Consider the following 20,981-nt stretch of genomic DNA (forward strand, 5'->3'; position numbering starts at 1 on the left):
TTATGAACGCAATTTATAGACCCATTTTATTAGACAACCAGATGACACAGAAATCATACAATAATTACAGAAAGGGAAGCTGGAATATTTTAAAGATTTGTATTTGCAGTCCTGTACATTATACAGGAAAGAAAGTAAAAAGTTAACAAATCCAAATTACTAAAACAGTCTATGAAAGTTGTAGCATTTATCCAGTCTGTTGTAGTGGGCTTTAACATAGTGCATCTGTATTTGATGAAGACAAGCTCCATTAGGGCTCCTTCAGTAGCATCATAGGTTAATTTTTTAACACGCGCGCGCACGCACACACACACACACACACACACACACACACACAGAATACTTCTCATTATTACAGACATCCAAGACAATGACAGGATAATACAGTGGGGGAGGAAAAGCCAGTGGAAACACCAGTGGAAACGAAAATAAAACATACTTCAATCAGTAGAAGAGTTGTACTCTTAAAAGTTTAGAAAACATAATACAAATACCACATTAGGAAGTGGATTCACAGTGATCCTTTGATATAAAAGGCTTGCCACAATCCTGGCTAGAATGCAAAGTATGTGTTCTGGACTTGAACCCATAAAGGGGTTGCTAAACATTTCAATGAGAACAGAATTGGAGGTTACAATCAACAACTTAAAACCAAAAATCAGGACACAAAAAGGGAAAAAATATTCTTCACTCAATTCATTTTAAAAATATACCATGGATATGCTGGCCATACTCTTCATACTGTAAATCTTTTTCAATTATGTTACTGCTTTTCTCAGCACAATAAAGATCTAAATGCTAGTTTCAATCATTTAAACAGATTGAGCTTGCCATCATTAATTACTGAACAAAACCCCCTCACTGCATACCCTGCTGTCTTCATTTGCCTTCTAGACTAGATTATATGAAAATCAGACATGCCCATGGTATTAAAGGATTTTTGTCTAGCCCACACTATTTAGATTTTAATAAAGCATATGCATTCTAATCTTCTTGAAGCCAGTCTGCTATAATGGATTGTGTGGTGCAAAACTGGATATCACTTCCAATCCTATACAGTAATAACAAGATAAAGGCTAGAACATACTGCTATTAACAAGCAAAGAAACTTCATGCAATTAAATATGCTAAATGTATCTTTTTCCTTTTGCTGCATTTTTCCAAAATTAAACATTTACAAAACAGTGCAGTGCAACAGCATTTGGAAAAACTCTTTCAGTGTGTTAGAGAATGATTATCGAGCACAGGGATCTTCACTTTTCTTCACACCATTGATTTTCTTTGCGCACCTGCAAAGAAGAGTAACTTGATGAAAAGGATGCACCCAAAGAAATCGAATTCCGAATTGTGCCTAAATTATTTGCCGCTGTGCCTTGATATCCAGTAATTCCTTCCAATCCTCGTCAGGAGACGAGAAAAGGATAATGACTACTCCAAAATGGAATTATTTTAACTAAACAAGCTGCATGATGACAAAATAGGCATCACTATTGCACTATCCCCTCCCCCTGATTCAATCTATGATTTAAGGGGAATAGGTCATATCACACTACAAAAGATAACTTAACATGGGGTTTATTTCTAATAACCTTATACTAAGCAAAAGAACAATTTAATTGTACTAATAATCATATTTCTACATTTCCAGTTAATTTTTTTCCCACAATGGGCATATTCCGTTTAAATTTAAGCCAGCCCGCATAAACAAGGCATTTTACCTACAGAGAGAAAAAAAACAATACAGCTACTCAATAATTGAGATGGCCCATTTGATTTGGTTTAGGACAACAAGCCATATGCTATTCATTTCCACATCAGAAAATTGAATCTTTAAGTACTTTCAACAACCATGAATTACAAATAAAAATGGTTATATTACCTGTGCTTCCTCTTCCTCAGTAAAGTCATTTTTGATGTTGAAAGTCTTGCGAATCTCTTCTGGAGTTTTACCTTTGATCATATTTGCTACTGTTTTGCACGTTACATCAAGTAGACCTTTGATATCCAAATAGTTTGCAGCCTAAATGACAACAAACATAAATATTCAGGTCTCAACTGTGCAGATTTCCTCCCCATCACCAAGTGAAGAGGCAAACTAAACTAAAATATATTACACCAAAAGGTATTCTCCTAAAATAGAACTTTAGGTGGAGATTTCTGTACATTTACAGGGATTGCTTAGTGCTCCTTTAAATCAATTTGCCCAAAGTAGTCCTGTGGCAAAACAATCCCCTCTTTAGTGCAGCCACAAAGTTCTACATTGGGCTGCTGCTCAGTGACTGTCCCCACCGATGTCATCAAAGGAAAGGAATTTAGTGATTCTGAAGAGATTTTTTTAAAAATAAAATACATGCTCCTAACCAGTGGCTTAAAAGTACAAAAGCACAGAAAACAAAAGATTCTCCCCTCCCCAAATAAGATTTAACATTTATACAGCAATTCAGGTAAATAAACCTCCCCTTTAAGCCATATTACAAATTGGTAAGTGCACTGATGAATCAAGAATTTAACAAGACTTCTATAATTGCTTAACTCTTTTTTTGCTATCATTCCAGTACAGAGGTTTTGTGCCTTCATTGTGGCAGTTAATTATATCTGGACTTATCTGAATGGGTCGAAGAATTAAACACTCTCATTATCACATTCTACTTTACATGCCACACCCCTTGTTAATTACTAAACTTGGCCTTTTCCCCACTTTTAATTTAATCTGGTTACAGTATTACCAACTTCAAAAAGCACAAATGCACTGTGCCCTGATGGCATGGGAAACATGCCAGTGAGATGTGCCAAACAGTGGCAGGACTGAACTCAGCAGGCAAGAGGAGATGCCAAATGTAAATACTGTCCTGAGGGGAAGAGAGGGTGACTGATGACACCAAAGCTGACCCAAGGCATCCCAAATTGCTTGTGTGACTAGCATCTAGTTACAGAATGCCATTGACAGAAGACTGGGAATTTGTCACCTAATCTGTATTTTAAACAATCTTACTCATCGTGGCTATAATTCAAGTGCTGATCAAGCCAATATAAATATATTCTAAACCACTGAGGGGCAAAGTTGATAGCAGCAGGAGCATGCACACTGAATGTTCCTTAACTGCATTAGACAGACACATGTGAAGTGATGTTCAGTTCACTAGTAGACTAGTCAAACTGCCATCTGAAGTAAAGTTTGGCAAACTTAGAGCAACCAAGCAACTTTAAAAGGATGGTAGGCATGAAAACCTAGCAAATACTGTGACTAAAACTATATTTAGTAAATTCAGAATACTAAGGGCTGAAGTTAAGAGAATGCATGGATAGGTTGGCAACATCCTGTAATCTCTGGGACCTTGGTTTAAATCCAGCCAACACAAAAAGGAACAAACTCCAGTTTGGCAACTCAAATGAAGTGAGTTTGAGCAAACTCTACCCAGTGCCTAGCATATAGGAATCCACAACATAAACCTGCCTATAATTCAGATTAATATTTTGCAGTGACACTTAAAAAGGCTACAAGAGTAGCAAGATTAGAGAATGAAAATATCACATTGTGGCAGTAGGAGTTAGGTTCTTGTGAAATTGGGGTTAAGGAATATTGTTATGGCACGTGAGGGAAGTTTGCTCTTTATCTAACCCATATTACATTGGAGTGAAAATAAACAAATCATTTCTTTATTACCTTTTCACACCTCAGACATCTCAAAGCAATTCACATACAATTAATTACTTTGAAATACAGAGTTTGTCACGATGGAAAAAACGCCAGTCATTTTGCACAGAGCAAGATATCACAAATAGCAATGAAGTGAATGACCAGTTAAATCTATTTTTAGTGGTGTTTATTGAGGGAGAAATTTTGATCAGGACACCAGAACTCCCTGCTCCTCTTCAAATAGTTCCATGGGATTTTTTGACTTCCACTAGGTCAGACAAAGCCTTTGTTTGACATCTCATCCAAAGTACAGCACCTCTGAAAATACATTACTCCTTCAGTACTGCACTGGATTGTCAGTTCATATTACGTGCTCAAATCCTAAAGTGGAGCCTGAACTCACAATCTTCTGACCCAAAGGTCAAAGTAATGTGGTTGCTGGGTGCCAAGTGTTCCAGCATTAAAAAAAAGGCTACATTTATCTTGTCTTTATGAATTCTAAAGCATAATCAGTTCTGAATGCAGCTGTCTATTTATTAGGTTAGTTCTCTGCATGAGCATATTTAGGCTAGTTGCCAAGATAGTAAGAGTACCCTTTATGCAATTCCAGTTATCCCTGTGGATATCCTTGACATATAGAAGGTTAATCTTTCTCCCCCATTAACACCTGCAGTACAATAACATATTAAGATTTGAACAATCTTTAATAGGTCTTTTAACTTTCTCAGCTATCTTGCTTTTTTAATTTTCTCCATCTCTTCTCTAGGCATTGACTCTTTACTAGAATGCAGTTCCACTGGTGCCAGCAGGCCTCCAGTAAATCACCAGAGACCATTCTTCATTTGTGAACCTAGACAGTAAGTGCCAGCAAGCTATGGACCATGCAGCGCACCATGGCAAAGTTCAATCCTCTTCTCACCAGGTATCTATGTACATTCACTTCCCAGCTTGAAAAAGATGGTGAGGCCAACTGATGAGGGAGATAAGTATTCAACTACAACTTACATTTATATAGCACCTTTAATGTAGCAAAATGTCCCAAGACATTTCACAGAAGCAAGAGAAAAACTGATGCCGAGGCACAGGAGAGATTAGGAAGGGTGACCAAAAGCTTGGTTAAAGAAGAGGGTTTTAAAAGTGGTCTTGGGAGGGAAGGGGAGAGGATTAGTGAGAGAATTCTAGAGGGTGGGACCCAGGCAGTTGAAGGCATGTGTGAACAGGGCCGGGTGGGGGCGGAATGCACAAGTGACCAGAATGTAAAGAATTATGTGTTCAAGTAGAGTTGTAGGGCTAAAGGAGGTTTCAGACATAAGGAGGAGTGAGACCATGGCGGGATGTAAAAGGTGAGAAGAAATTTAAATCTGAGGCATTGGGGGACTGGGAAGTCAGCAAGGACATGGATGATAGTGAGGAATACATGCAACTTAGGATCATGGTTACACGCAGCCTGATCCAATCTGAGACATCGGCCGGGAAACGGGATGGAGTCAGTGACAAAGGAGCGGATTTTGTGATTGGGGAGCAAAGACAATCGCTTCTGTGTTGCCAATGCTTAGTGGAGGAAGTTAAGATTCATTCAAGAGAGAAGCACAGTCTGCTGACAGCACAAGGTAATGGAGAGGCCAAGAGAAGTGGTGGAGAGGTAAAGCTAAGTGTTATCAGCGTACATGTGGAAGCTGACGTCATGTCTGTGTATGATATTGCTAAGGGGTAGCATATAGAAGAGGAAGAGGAGAATGCCAAGGATGGATCCATGGGGGGGGGGGTTGATCCAGAGGTAATTGCGCAGGGGTGAGAAGAAAAGCCATAGCTAGAGATGCTTTGCCTACAATCAGATAGGTAAGAGCAGAACCAAACAAGGGCGGTCCCAAAGAGCTGGACAACAGAGGAGAGGCATTGTAGGTGGATGGTGTGGTTTACTGCATCTGTAGAGAGGTCAAGGAGTATGAGGATGGATAATGCACCATGGTCAGTCACAAGTTGTCAGTTGTTACTTTGATTAGGGCCATTTCAGTACTGTGGCAGGGACAGAAACCTCATTTAAGTTACTTTTTCCACAAGAGCATAAAGTTCAATGTTGCCATGTAACCAGCTACGAGGCAGCAAGTGAGAGTAGCCTGCAAAAGTTGTCAGTCAGCTTTTTATCCCTGTGGGAATGCTATGCTGCACTCCCAGACACCGAGCTGGGACCAGGATCTCACAGTCAAACTCAAATCCCATTTATTGGTGGTGCACACTGGCAAGTCTTTTGTACATCTGGGTTGCTTGGCAATCGTTCAAAAAATATCAGGGATGAATTCCAAGTATAGTTTGATCACCACAGGAACTTTCAGAATTATACACTTTGTAAGGGCAGCTCGTGGGCTCTACCACAGAGTGGTGGGACTCTGGCACCATGATTTATGGCGATCACCATGGTGAGTTCCTGAACCTGCTCATATTGTCATGGAGAGATGATGAACAGAAGCCAAGAAAAAAAATCCCCACCACCAGCATCTTGCTAAAGAGTGGAATCAGAGGCTCAGCAGGAGGTCTCCAGCCCATCCGCATGTCCAAGACGATCTGTTGCATGGGGACTACTGGAAGGGAAGAGAACAAATTGTATAGTTTTTATTAATAAGCATCTGAAAAATTACTGACCAGAATTAGCTCAAATAGTGTTCCTTGGTCTACTTTGAGGAACTCCTGATCCCAAACTGGGATGTCATCTGTTCTCTTTTCCTTATTCTCATCATCCTCAGGAGGAGGAGGAGGATCATCCTTGTGGTGAGTGCACCATTGAATCACCTAGAAGCAGAGGACATATGTGTATAAATGTATGAGAGAAATACTTGGAACTAGAAAAAATACAGATGTACAAAAAGTAGCGATATAAAAGCTTGAATATCTTAGTTATACTTCACCACATATTACAATGCACTGTTATAGCATGCAGCTTAGTTAATATTCACTCTTTTTTCTTCCCAAAATCTTTTTGGTGAATTTTGTGCTCATTTGTAAAGGGTCGTTAGTGCTGAGGAATTGAACACTTTCCCATTTTAAGTATCTATTGTCATTTTGGCCACTCCCAGGTCAGCTATAGCACAGATATAAGCAGAGTAAAGTGCCCTTTGCCTTGCCCAACATGCCTAACCTCAAACTCAGAAAAGAACCCCTGACTGCACCAGAATGACACTTCTCTTACCAGCCATCCTATATATCTTGAGTGTGAACATCACATAACTGCTACGGACCTCTGATTATTAGGATCTGGGCTGAGATGGCTTGCATCAGAGGGTCTTAAAGGAAGTGGCTATGGAGATAATGGATGCATTGGTTGTAATCTTCCAGAATTCACTATTCTGGAAAGGTCCCAGCGGATTGGAAAACCGCAAACGTAACACCCCTATTCAAGAAGGAAGTGAGAAGAAAGCAGGTAACTATAGACCAGTTAGCCTAACATGTCATTGGGAAAATGCTGGAATCCATTATTAAGGAAGTAGTAGCAGGACATTTGGAGATTCATAATACAATCAAGGAGTGTCAACATGGTTTAATGAAGGGGAAATCATGTCTGACAAATTTATTAGAGTTCTTTGAGGAAGTAACAGGCAGGGTGGATAAAGGGGAACCAATGGATGCAGTAGATTTGGATTTCCAAAAGGCATTCGATAAAGGTGCCACATAAAAGATTACTGCACAAGATAAGAGCTCATGGTGTTGGGGGTAATATACTGGCATGGATAGAGGATTGGCTAACTAACAGAAAACAAAGAGTCGGGATAAAAGGGTCATTTTCAAAATGGCAATCTGTAACTAATGGGGTGCCCCAGGGCTCAGTGCTGGGGCTTCAACTATTTATAATATATATCGATGACTTGGATGAAGGAACAGAGTATCTTGTGGCCAAATTTGCTGATGATACAAAGATAGGTGGAACAGCAAGTTGCGAGGAGGACACAAAGTGTCTGCAAAGGGATATTGACAGGTTAAGCAAATGGGCAAAAATTTGGCAGATGGAATATAATGTGGGAAAATGTGAAGTCATCCACTTTGGGAGGAAAAATAAAAAAGCAAAATATTATTTGAATAGAGAAATACTACAAAATGCTGGGGTACAGAGGGATCTGGGTGTCCTCATACATGAAACACAAAAAGTCAACACAAAGGTGCAGCAGATAATCCAGAAAGCAAACGGAATATTGGCCTTTATTTCTAGGGGAAGGAATATAAAAGCAGGGAAGTCATGCTACAACTGTACAGGGTGCTGGTGAGACCATATCTGGAGTACTGCGTACAGTTCTGGTTCCCTTATTTAAGGAAGGACATACTTGCATTGGAGGCAGTTCAGAGAAAGTTCATTAGGTTGATTCCGGGTATGGAAGGGTTGTCTTATGAGGAAAGATTGAACAGGTTGGGTCTATACTCATTGGAATTTAGAAGGAGAGGAGATCTTATTGAAACATACAAGATTCTGAGGGGACTCGATACTGAGAGGATGTTATCCCTCATGGGGGAAATCTAAAACTAGGGGGCAATAATCTCAGAATAAGGGGTCGCCCGTTTAAGACGGAAATGAGGAGGAATTTCTTCTTCCAGAGGGTCGTGAATCTTTGGAATTCTTTACCCCAAAAGCTGTGGAGGCTGAGTCATTGAATACATTCAAGGCTGAGTTAGACAAATTTTTGATCAGCAAGGGAGTCAAAGGATATGGGGAAAAGGCAGGAAAGTGGAGTTGAGGTAAAAATCAGATCATCCATGATTTCATTAAATGGCGGTGCAGGCTCGAGGGGCCAAATGGCCTACTCCTGCTCCCATCTCTTATGGTCTTATGGAGATTTCCCTAATTTATTTCACACAGGCCTTTATACTCAGTAAAGAAAGGAGACTTTCGCTCCATCGGCCAAGGCTGGATTCAGATCCAGATCCCAGATGTGAAAGTACAGCTTCTAACCCACTGCGCCAGTCTCCTACAGGTTGCTCAATCTATTACCAATGGCAATTTAATATCAAATCATAAAATTACTGGTCCTGTTAAAAACAGCATAATCACTAAAATGTCTTTTCTAAAAAAAACTAACATTTTGTTTAAAACAATGGTTTCCATTTTTTCTGTGTGTGGGGGACCCCATGCAAATGCTGACACACTCCCAGGTCCTCTGCAAATATTGACAAGAAAACCCATGTCCTAATTTGTCAAAGACAGTATCAATTACCCAAAGGAAAACGGTGCTATTATTGCAGAAAATATTTATTAGTATACAACGAGAAATAACATGCTTAGTCAACAAATGTAGAAAAATACAGAAAAAAAATGCAGAATTCTCAAGACATTCTACTGGATACGCGAGGTATACACAGCAACAGATGGACAAAAATATGACACCATTAACCCTCTGAGATCCCCTAATAGACCAGTTTGAAAACCTATGGTTTATATAAAGCATTTGCATTGAAAAGCATCTTGTCCTCAAGATGACCTGAAGCACTTCATATTCAATTATTATTTAAGTACAGTTACTGTTAAGTAAGTAAATGTGGAAGCTAATTTGTACATAGCAAGCTCCCACTAACAGCGAATGAGCACCTAATCTGTTTTTGTTGGTGCTCATGATGTGGAGATGCCGGTGATGGACTGGGGTTGACAATTGTAAACAATTTTACAACACCAAGTTATAGGCCAACGATTTTTATTTGAAATCTACAAGCTTACGGAGGCTTCCTCCTTCCTCAGGTAAATGTCAGGAGCTCCTTGAAGCCTACGCATTTATACATCACAGAACAATACATGGTGTTTACAGACTGCCCCTGCAACTGCCCGTTGCCAAGGCAATCACCGTGTTCAGACAGAGAGGTGTCACCTACAGAACCCCCGAATACACATTCAACAAAAAAACAAATAGGAAAAAAAGAGAGGCAGAAACATCCGGAAGGCAGAGAAAGCCAGCAAATGACTCATTATATTAAAAACAGATAGCTTTTGTTCGCTGGTGGGGTAACGTGTAGCGTGACATGAACCCAAGATCCCGGTTGAGGCTGTCCTCATGGGTGCGGAACTTGGCTATCAATTTCTGCTCGACGATTTTGCGTTGTCGTGTGTCTCGAAGGCCGCCTTGGAGAACGCTTACCCGAAGATCGGTGGCTGAATGTCCCTGACTGCTGAAGTGTTCCCCGACTGGGAGGGAACCCTCCTGTGTGGCGATTGTTGCGCGGTGTCCGTTCATCCGTTGTCACAGTGTCTGCATGGTCTCGCCAATGTACCATGCTCCGGGGCATCCTTTCCTGCAGCGTATGAGGTAGACAACGTTGGCCGAGTCACAGGAGTATGAACCATGCACCTGGTGGGTGGTGTCCTCTCGTGTGATGGTGGTATCTGTGTCGATGATCTGGCATGTCTTGCAGAGGTTACCGTGGCAGGGTTGTGTGGCGTCGTGGACACTGTTCTCCTGAAAGCTGAGTAATTTGCTGCGAACGATAGTCTGTTTGAGGTTGGGTGGCTGTTTAAAGGCAAGTAGTGGAGGTGTGGGGATGGCCATAGCGAGGTGTTCGTCGTCATTGATGACATGTTGAAGGCTGCGGAGAACATGGCGTAGTTTCTCTGCTCCGGGGAAGTACTGGACGACGAAGGGTACTCTGTTGGTTGCGTCCCGTGTTAGTCTTTTGAGGAGGTCTATGCGATTTTTCGCTGTGGCCCGTCGGAACTATCGATCGATGAGTCGAGCGTCATATCCCGTTCTTACCAGGGCGTCTTTCAGAGTCTGTAGGTGTCCATCGCGTTCCTCCTCGTCTGAGCAGACCCTGTGTATTCGCAGGGCCTGTCCATAGGGGATGGCCTCTTTGACGTGGTTAGGGTGGAAGCTGGAAAAGTGGAGCATCGTGAGGTTGTCCGTGGGCTTGCGGTAGAGTGAGGTGCTGAGGTGCCCGTCACCTCAGCATTCGTGTGTCCAAGAAAGAAACTGATTCTGAGGAGTAGTCCATGGTGAGCTTGATGGTGGGATGGAACTTGTTGATGTTATCGTGTAGTCTCTTTAGTGATTCTTCGCCGTGGGTCCATAGAAAGAAAATGTCGTCGATGTATCTGGTGTATAGCGTTGGTTGGAGGTCCTGTGCAGTGAAGAAGTCCTGCTCGAACTTGTGCATGAAAATGTTGGCGTATTGGGGTGCAAATTTGGTCCCCATGGCTGTTCCGTGTGTTTGGGTAAAGAACTGGTTATCGAAGGTGATGCTGGTGCTGGTTCAGGTAGGAATGTTGGCCAGGATACCAGAAGAACTACCTGCTGTTTGAATAGAGCCATGGGATTGCTTACATCTACCTGACAGGGTCCAGGTTTAACGTCTCATCCAAAAGATGACACCTCTGGCAATGCTGCGATCCCTCAGTACTGCATTAAAATAACCTGGAGCGGTGCCTCAACCCATAACCTTCTAACTCAGGGGTAAGAGTGTTACCAACTGAGCCAAGCTTATGAAGAACTCTCTCTCTGGAGGATATTCTCAGCATCCACTCACTCACTGAAGTAATACTGATTGGAACACTTGTAGTATGTTCTGGCCTCTTACCTTTTTAAGAATTGCAGCATTAACATTTGGAAGTGGAACTGGATCATCATCACCTTCATCATCCATCCCTAAATCTGTTCACAATAAAATATTAACATTTAACAATTTATCCTTATCCATCATGCTTTCCCAGCAGATCACAGTATCTTAGAATGGTACAGAACAGGAGGAGGCCATTCGGTTCATCGTGCCTGTGCCAACTCTTCGAAAGAGCTATCCAATAGTCCCACTCTCCTGTAAACTTTTTCCCTTCAAATATTTATCCAATTCCCTTTTGAAAGCTACCACTAAATCTGTTTCCACCACCTTTTCCGGCAGTGCATTCCAGATCATAACAACTTGCTGCATTAAAAATGTTTCCTCTGGTTATTTTGCCAATCACGTTAAATCTGTGTCCTCTGGTTACCCACCTTTCTGCCACTGGAAACAGTTTTTTTTTTATTTAATCTATCAGAACCGTTCATGATTTTGAACACCTCTATCAAATCTCCTCTTAACCTTCTCTGCTCTACGGAGAATAACCCCAGCTTCTCCAGTCGCTCCGCATAACTGAAGTCCCTCATCCCTGGCACCACTCTAGTAAATCTCTTCTGCAACCTCTCTAAGGCCTTGACATCCTTTCTAAAATGTGGTGGCCAGAATTGAACACAATACTCCAGCTGAGGCTTAACCAGTGTTTTATAAAGGTTAGCATAACTTCCTTGCTTTTGTACTCTATGCCTCTATTAATAAAGCCAAGGATCCCATATGCTTTTTTAACGGCCTTCTCAACTTGGCCTGCCACTTTCAAAGATTTGTGTACATACACCCCAGGTCTCTCTGTTCCGGCACTCCTTTTAAAATTGTACCATTTAGTTTATTTTGCCTCTCCTCATTCTTCCTATCAAAACGTATCATGTCACACTTCTCTGCATTAAATTTCATCTGTCATGTGTCTGCCCATTTCACCAGTCTATGTCCTCCTCAAGTCTGTTACTATCCTCCAAATTGTTTACAACATTTCCAAGTTTTGTGTCATCTGCAAACTTTGAAATTATACCCTCTATACTGAAGTCCAGGTCATTAATATATATCAGAAAGAGCAGTGGTCCCAATACCGACCCCTGGGGAACACCACTGTATACTTCCCTCCAGTTTGAAAAACAACCGTTCACCACTACTCTCTGTTTTCTGTCCCTTAGCCAATGTTGTATCCATGCTGCCACTGTCCCTTTAATCCCATGGGCTTTAATTTTGCTAACAAGTCTATTAGGTGGTACTTTATCAAATGCCTTTTGAAAGTCCATATACACAACATCAATCGCACTACCGTCATCATCCTCTCTGTTACTTCATCAAAGAATTCAATCAAGTTAGTAAAACACTATTTTCCTTTAACAAATCCATACTGACTTTCATTTATTAGCCCATACTTTTCCAAGTGCCAATTTATTTTGTCCTGGATTATTGTCTCAAAGTTTCCCCAACACGACGATAGGCTGACTGGCCTGTAATTGCCGGGTTTATCACTCTCCCCTTTTTTGAACAGGGGTATAACATTGGCAATCCTCCAGTCCTCTGGCACTGACACCATATCTAAGGAGGATTGAAAGATTGTAGCCAGAGCCTCCGCAATTTCCACCCTTACTTCCCTCAGTAACCAAGGATGCATCCCATCTGGACCGGGTGACTTTTCTACTTTGAGTTATGCCAATCTTTTAAGTACCTCCTCTTCATCTATTTTTAATCCTATCCAATATCACTACTACCTCCTCTTTTACTGCTGCAATGGCAGTATTCTCTTCTCTAGTGAAAACTGATGCAAAGTATTCATTTAGTACCTCAGTCATACCCTCTGCTTCCACAAGATGATTTTTTTTGTCCCTAATCGGTCCCACACTTCCTTTGATTACCCTTTTACTATTTATATGTTTATAAAAGACTTTTGGGATGCCTTTTATGTTAGCTGCTAATCTATTTTCATACTCTCTCTTTGCCCCTCTTATTCCCTTTTTTAGATCTCCTCTGTACTTTCTGTATTCAGCCTGGTTCTCTACTGTGTTATGAACCTTACATTTGTCATAAGCCTCCTTTTTCTGTTTCATTTTAATCTCATAACAGGTAACAATATCAGACATTAAAGAAAGATAACACAGTGAGTGCTTTCAGTCCAAAGTACTTCCTCTCCTCCATCCTATTTATATATAGAAAATGAGTAAAATGTTGTTATGATACATGAAATTATCAATTTTCAGTTTGACTGTTCTTCCTATCTCACTCTCTGTGCACTTCCATGTAAGTTCAGAACACCGTTCTCACCAGGGAGCTGCTTAGATACTAGGAGCTCTTCAAATACCTATGCCCATCTCGGCCAGCAACATGTTGATGTCACACTGAATAAAGCAAACCTAATGAAGATTACCAAAACATTGCATTTCCTGGCTAATGAAATATAAAACTAGATCACAGGGCTTGTTTCAATAACCTGGAATAAAAACCAAAAATGGTGGAAAAACTCAGCAAGTCAGGCAGCATCTGTGGAGAAAGAAAGAGTTAACATTTCAGGTCGATGAACTGGAAGTAGTTGAAGATTTAACAGTTTTTAAGTAAGTACAGAGCCAGGCAAAGTCGAGGGGGGAGGGAGGGGGCTGGAAGAGGAAGGGAAGGGGAGGAAAGAACAAAAGGGAAGGTCTCTGATAGGGTGGAGGGCAGGAGTGATTAAATGACAGAAGGGATGATGGTGCAAGGCAAGGAAGGTGGTAATGGGACAAGTAAAGAAACAAAAGATGGGTACTGTAAATGGCAACAGCAGGACCATTACCAGCACCTGCTGTCCAAAAAAATGGGAGCAGTGGTTATGGTCTGAAGTTATTGAAATCAATGTTGAGTCCAAAAGGTTATAAAGTGCCTAATCGAAAGATGAGGTGCTGTTCCTCTAGCACTTTACAATCTTCTGGACTCAACATTGATCTCAATAACTTCAGATCATAACTACTGCTCCCATTTTTTCGGACAGCACATGATGGTAACGGTTTTGCTGTTGCCACTAACAGCTCCTCTAGACCTGTCTTTTGTTTCTTTACTTGTCCCATTACCACCCTCCTTGCCTTGCATCATCATCCCTTTTGTCATTTAATCACTCCTGCCCTCCACCCTATCAGAGACCTTCCCTTTTGTTCCTTCCTCTCCTCCCCTTCTTCTCCACCCCCCCACCCCGACTTTTGCCTGGCTCGGTACTTGCTTAAAAACTGTTAAATTTTCAACTTCTTCCAGTTCTGACAAAAGGTCATCGACCTGAAACGTTAACTGTTTCTTTCTCCACAGTTGCTGCCTAACTTGCTGAGTATTTCCAGAATTTTCTGTTTTTATTTCAGATTTCCGGCATCCGTAGTATTTTACTTTTGTTTTAATAACCTGGAGGGTTTTGCTGAAGATCTTTTTTCTTGCAGTAAGGGGTAACTCCCTTTTATGGTATTTCTCCTGCTTCTCCCTCAATTGGATTTCCCTACACCATACACCAAAGGACATGTGAACCTGCTTCCCAGCTGTCCAATTCTACCCTGAAGCCTGCCACTAGACGTGTACAAGAATGGCGTTAGTGATTCCATCCAAGTGTTCCCCACAGCAATGCATCAGACATCAGGAACTCAGTGAAAGGAAGACAATGGAAGAGTTATAATCAGATCACGTGCAAAGGCAGCCAAAAACCATAAGGTGTGTTCCATCTTAGGGAGGCACCAAACAGCAGAAATAAAAGGCTAAATTAACTCTTCATAATGGCCACTCAAGTGTGCCAATAGGGATAGCCTGAAGAAAGGTGCTTGTTTTCCTGTCCTCTCTCCCTTTCAGTTCAGGAATGGTATGCAAGTACGGAAAGTAAAATAACAAAAAATAGGGTTTTAAAGAAATCTAGTCATTAAAAGAATAATCAGAAAACAAGGTGAATTAAGTTATTTTGCATTTCCAGTGAATCATTCACATTTTTGCAACCATTTTAGATCATCTTCATTGACTATTGCAATGAGAAGCTCCATCTATAAAATTTCAATATTACATTGAATAGTTAGTCGCCCATCATAAGCAGGCAAACCTTACTGAAACTAAATGAGATACAACGGCACTTGTGAATCAAGTCAAAGACAATAGTCTTCATCATTAATGATTTGATTAATACAATCTAAAACGTGTTTAAGTCTTGCACATTTTAAAAAATGGTTTACAAAGAAGCTAGGTAACTGTCCTTTTTAAAAGGGTAATTAATTCATAAACAAGATTATTTCCAAAGAGACACACACTGACCTTCCAACATAGTCTTGATTGTCACAGACTGTTTTGCTATCTCCACATCAACTTCAAATATTTCTCCATCAGAGCTCTGTAGTTTAATCGAAGGCATCTGAAAATACAACAGAACCATTTCAGGGATTCTAAACCTCACAGCACCATCTTTTGGTTTCAACAATTCTCCCCCACTCAAAATAAATAAATATGACACACATACACACACACACACAACTTAGCCAAGGGGCTTTTTTGGTGCGTTGTAGGGGGGGGGGGGGGGGGGTGCAGGAGGGAACAAATGGAGACAAAACGGAATTATGAACTTTGTATTTGAATCATGCGATTCGTTACAGAGGGGGCTCCCTAGCAGCTCATTTGGTTTTAATGGTAGCACTTCTAAGTCATAAAGTCATGGGTACAAGTCCCATTCCAGAGACTTAAGCACATAATCCAGCCCGACACACCAGTGCAGTTCTGAGGGATTGCCGCACTGTCGGAGGTGCTGTTAAACCAAGACACCATCTGCTCTCTCAGGTGGACGGAGAAGATCCCATGACACTATTCGAAGAAGAGCGGAGGAGCTCTCCCCCTTGTCCTAGCCAAAATGTATCCCTCAACCAACACCTAAAAACAAGTTGTCTGGTCATTTTGGATGCATTTAAGGGGAAGCTAGATAAGTACATGAGGAAGAAAGGAACAGAAGGATATGTTGATAGGGTGAGATGAAGTAAGGTGTGAGGAGGCTCGCATGGAGCATAAATAGCAGCATTTACCTGTTGGGCCGAATGGTCTGTTTCTGAGCTGTAAAATTCTATAAAAAAGTTAACCGTCTCCCATGCAGTAGTAGCAAAAGTATGTGGATACAAAAATTCTAACATTCAGTCCATCTTTCACATGTACAAGACTACCAAATAGATCTTTACCACCACTCTTTTTGGAGAATCAGGGGTATTATTTAATATAAATTTGCAAAGAAACATAATTAATGTGTACAGTATATTCCATTACTTACAGAAATTAGTTCAGCTATTTGTTAAAACCAAGATAGTGGTGGAGAATAATTACTCTCCTGTACAAGAGTAATGAAGACACATTGTTCCACATTTAGAAACTGACCACTGCAGCACCATGTAAATCCTTGGAAAGCCAAATGGCATCCTCCGTTCCCAAGAATTGGTTGGTATGAAAAACCATTGTATGGCTGTCTACGAACACGATTGTTGCAACAAGAGGATTGCCAGCAATCTCTGCATCGACTTTAGACTGAACAACTGAACTCTTCAGTACACAAGCAGAATCCAAAGGGCTCTTATACTAACTAACCAATAGTTTTCTGGCTCACAATCAGTTGAAACAGATTTCCAAGTATCTGACACAACTTACAGTCCATAACTGGCTGATCTGACAACTCACAAATGAAGATCGTACATCACGACACCTCTTGTATTCTGTACTACATAAAAATATGAATTAAAAGTTAAAATAAATCTTAATTAGGACTCAGCAAGTTTAACCATTGAGGAAAGTTGCAGGTTCAATCCTAATCTGTACTAATTAGCAGAATTCAGCCATGGCTACAGTAGGGCAATACAATTAACCTCAGCGTCCCCAGATTAAGGAAGGGAAAATCAGAGTTCACTGTTCCTCTTTGGTAGTAACTCCTGAATGTGTGGACAGGATCAGGCTTGGCTGTGCAACCCTCCATGGTGAATAATTCACCAAAACTCAGAGTCAAGACTCAAACATGACGAATGGCCACTTTGGTGAAGTGCCAGAGGGAAACAAGCACCTGTGGAACCTAAGGAGTCAACTCTTACAGTAGAGATAATTGGTGAGAATTTTTTTTTAAAATGACACGCGGACTGAAAGCCTATCACCTGCGTCAGAAAAGCACACATGGGAGAGCAGCTCGGGTCAGTTACAAATTGTCATAACAACTTTATATTTGTGTAGCGCCTTTAATGTAGTAAAATATCCTAAGGCACTTCACAGCAGCATTTTCAAACAAAATTTGACACCGAGCCACAGAAGGAGATATTAGGACAGGTGACCAAAAGCTTGGTCGAAGAGGTAGGTTTTAAGGAGCGTCTCAAAGGAGGAGAGAGTGGCAGAGAGGTTTAGGGAGGGAATTCCAGAGCTTAGGGCCCGGGCAGCTGAAGGCATGGCTGTCAATGGTGGAATGATTAAAATCGGGGATGTGCAAGAAGCCAGAATTGGAGGAGTGCAGAGATCTCGGCGGGTTGTAGGCTGGAGCAGGTTACAGAGATAGGGGCGGGCGAGGCCATGGAAGGATTTGAAAACAAGGATGATAATTTTAAAATCGAGGCATTACTGGACCGAGAGCCAATGCGAGCACAAGGGTGATGGGTGAGTGGGAAATGACGGTGAAAATTAGGATACTGGCAGAATTTTGGATGAGCTCAAGTTTACAGAGGGTACAAGACTGTGAATGACATTACATGTAACCAATGCAATGACATTTACTCAGTGAATGGCAATACATAGAAAATAGGAGCAAGAGCAGGTCATTCAGCTCTTTGGGCCTGCTCCACCATTCAAAATGATCATGGCTGATTGTCTAACTCAGTACCCTGTTCCCACTTTTTCCCCATATCCCTTGATCCCTTTAGCATTAAGAAATATATCTATCTCCTTCTTGAATACATCTAATGACTTGGCCTCCACTGCCTTCTGTGGTAGCCAATTCCACAGGTGCACCACCCTCTGAGTGAAGAAATGTCTCCTCATCTCGGTTCTAAATGGCATACCCCATATCCTGAGACTGTGACCCCTGGTTCTGGACTCCCCAGCCATCAGGAACATCCTCCCTGCATCTAGTCTGTCTAGTCCTGTTAGAATTTTATATGTTTCGATGAGATCACCTCTCATTCTTCTAAACTCTACTGAATGTAGGCCTAGTCGACCCAATCTCTCCTCATATGTCAGTCCTGCCATCCCAGGAATCAGTCTGGTAAACCTTTGTTGCACTCCCTCCATGGTAAAGATATCCTTCCTCAGATAAGGACACCAAAACTGCACACAATACTCCAGATGTGGTTTCACCAAGGCCCTGTATAACTGCAGTAAGACATCCCTGCTCCTGTACTCAAATCCTCTTGCAATGAATGTCAACATACCTTTCGCCTTCCTAACTGCTTGCTGCACCTGAATGCTCGCTTTCAGCGACTGGTGTACAAGGACACCCAGGTCTCGTTGCACCTCCCCTTTTCCCAATCTATCACCATTCAGATAATAATCTGCCTTTCTGTTTTTACATCCAATGTGGATAACCTCACATTTATCCATGTTATACTGCATCTGCCATGTTCTTACTCACTCACCCAACTTGTCTAAATCACATTGGAGCCTCTTTGCATCCTCCTCACAGCTCACATTCCACCCCAGCTTTGTGTCGTCTGCAAACTTGGAAATGTTACATTTAGTTCCCTCATCCAAATTATTGATATATATTGTGAATAGCTGGGGCCCAAGCACTGATCCCTGCGGTACCCCACTAGTAACTGCCCGCCACCCGGAAAAAGACCCGTTTATTCCTACTCTCTGTTTCCTGTCTGTCAACCAATTCTCAATCCATGCCAGTATATTCCCCCCAATCCCATGTGCTTTAATTTTGCTTGCACAACAACCTCTTGTGTGGGACCTTCTGAAAATCCAAATACATTACATCCACTGGTTCTCCCCTATCTATTCTATTAGTTACATCCTCAACAAACTCCAGTAGATTTGTTAAGCATGATTTCCCGTTCATAAACCCATGCTGACTTTGTCCAATCCCGTTAATGCCCTCCAAGTGTTCTGTTATCACATCTTTTATAACAGACTCTAGCATTTTCCCCACTACGGATGTTAGGCTAACTGGTCTGCAATTCCCTGTTTTTTCTCTCCTTCCTTTTAACATTTTCACATCGTTCACCTGACGAAGGAGGTAGCCTCCGAAAGCTTGTGAATTTAAAATAAAATTGCTGGACTATAACTTGGTGTTGTAAAATTGTTTACAATTCCTTTTAAAAAGCTGCTTGAAGTTGGAAAATCACATCAATAACTTTAAAACAATAAGAATCCTTTATACCTCTACTCAAAATCCCTGCCCATTCTTTACAACACTGTCCCCCCCCCCCCAACAGCACAGAACTGAGAATGAAACCAGTAATAATTCTCTGCCGCTCCTCCCTCCACTCTGCCCCAAGCGACTCTATGGCCTTTATCCTGCTGCAACCCGGATTGTCAACAAGGCCCATCCTAGCAACCGTCCCTCTCAGCCTCGGTTTATGCATTCGACGGCGACTAGGAGTTGGAGCTGAAGGGTGGGCGGCGAGAATGCAATCGCCGCCCGTGCAGGGCAGACTTACGGTGAGAGGCCGCCAAGTCCAAAGCTGCGAGTCCACCCCAACCCACAACAACAAGCTCCAGCCCGGCGTGGAGTGAGTGGGAGTGAGTGAGCGGGGCCCCGCTCTGTAGCTGTCTATTCAGATCGCCAGCAAATCCACCAGGAAATGTGCCAGGAGAAGAAGGGAAAGAAAACTCCAACGAAACTTTTCTGTGTTTTTTTTTTAATTCCATTCCCCCCCCCCCCCCGTTTCTTTTTTGTTTTTAGAAAAAAAATCCGATGATTCTTATTTGGCACCATCGTCCTCTAGTAACTTAGACAGCTCCAACTATTAAAGGTGCAATTTAGACAGCCCCACCTATTAAAGCACCCTCTTCATGGCGAAGTGTTTGGCAAAGTAGTTTTTATTTCAAATGCGCAACACAAAGCTGTAGCCCACACCAAGATGCATCACCGTGTCACTTGTGGTAGAAACAACAATGACGGACAGTTCTACTGGCTCTTCTCCATTCGTAAATACAAGACAATTGCCACGCTCGTCTATCATGCAGACAGTGAGCCTTTAAGGAGATGTTGCATTGAGCAGGGAGACTAGCCAGAATTAAGCGAAGTTTGCTTTTCTTGCTAAGGAAGTCGTGTAATTTTGGTACAACATTATTGCCAGCGTCCCGAGTATAAAAAAAATAGATTTTAGCGCCTTTAACATTTACCGCATCAATTTTACGTCTTTTAATTGTCGTAAACTTTTTATAATCCTTCAATGAAAAATAGGAAGTTTTCCCCTCACTCAGTCTGTGCAAGTCACAGGGTTCCAATTCCCCATTTTGCTCTTTTTAAAACTTTAAACCTTCTTTGCCCCAGTAACTGGTTGGTTAATGTAGCATTCTTCACCGGTGTTCATATCACATATACAAATCTTTGAAGGTGGTGGACAAGTTGATAACGTTGTTTAAAAAAGCATATGGGATCCTTGGCTTTATAAATAGAGGCATAGAGCAGAAAAACAAGTAAGTTATGCTAAATCTTTATAAATCACTGGTTAGACCTCAGCTAGAGTATTGCATCCAATTATGGGCACCACCCTTTAGGAAGGATGAGAGGGTACAGAAGAGATTTACTGGAATGGTACCAGGGATGAGGGGTTTCAGTCATCTGGAGAGACTGGATAAGATGGGATTGTTCTCTTAAGCTTCTCTG

The 20,981-nt window shown here is 41.6% G+C and overlaps 1 protein-coding gene across 1 annotated transcript; it reads right to left on the minus strand.

The window, feature by feature from the left end:
- On the minus strand, window positions 1-19,926 carry LOC137332390 (S-phase kinase-associated protein 1-like). Its single transcript, XM_067996186.1, has 6 exons — window positions 19,807-19,926; window positions 15,455-15,551; window positions 11,177-11,250; window positions 6,278-6,424; window positions 1,880-2,020; window positions 1-1,289 (listed from the first exon to the last, which is right to left on the minus strand). The coding sequence occupies exons 2-6, from the start codon at window positions 15,549-15,551 to the stop codon at window positions 1,254-1,256; spliced, it is 495 nt and encodes a 164-aa protein (XP_067852287.1). The 5' UTR covers window positions 19,807-19,926; the 3' UTR covers window positions 1-1,253.
- Between the last annotated feature and the right edge of the window lie 1,055 nt (window positions 19,927-20,981).

This window comes from Heptranchias perlo, chromosome 14 (assembly GCF_035084215.1).
Source record: "Heptranchias perlo isolate sHepPer1 chromosome 14, sHepPer1.hap1, whole genome shotgun sequence".
NCBI lineage: Eukaryota > Metazoa > Chordata > Chondrichthyes > Hexanchiformes > Hexanchidae > Heptranchias > Heptranchias perlo.

Excerpts from the sequence above, each read along its gene's own strand:
- LOC137332390 (XM_067996186.1), bottom strand. The coding sequence starts at position 15,551 with ATGCCTTCGATTAAACTACAGAGCTCTGATGGAGAAATATTTGAAGTT. Across the intron at positions 11,251-15,454 it reads AATCAAGACTATGTTGGAAG|ATTTAGGGATGGATGATGAA; the intron begins GTCAGTGTGTGT and ends TATTGTGAACAG. Across the intron at positions 1,290-1,879 it reads CTGAGGAAGAGGAAGCACAG|GTGCGCAAAGAAAATCAATG; the intron begins GTAATATAACCA and ends TCTTCTTTGCAG.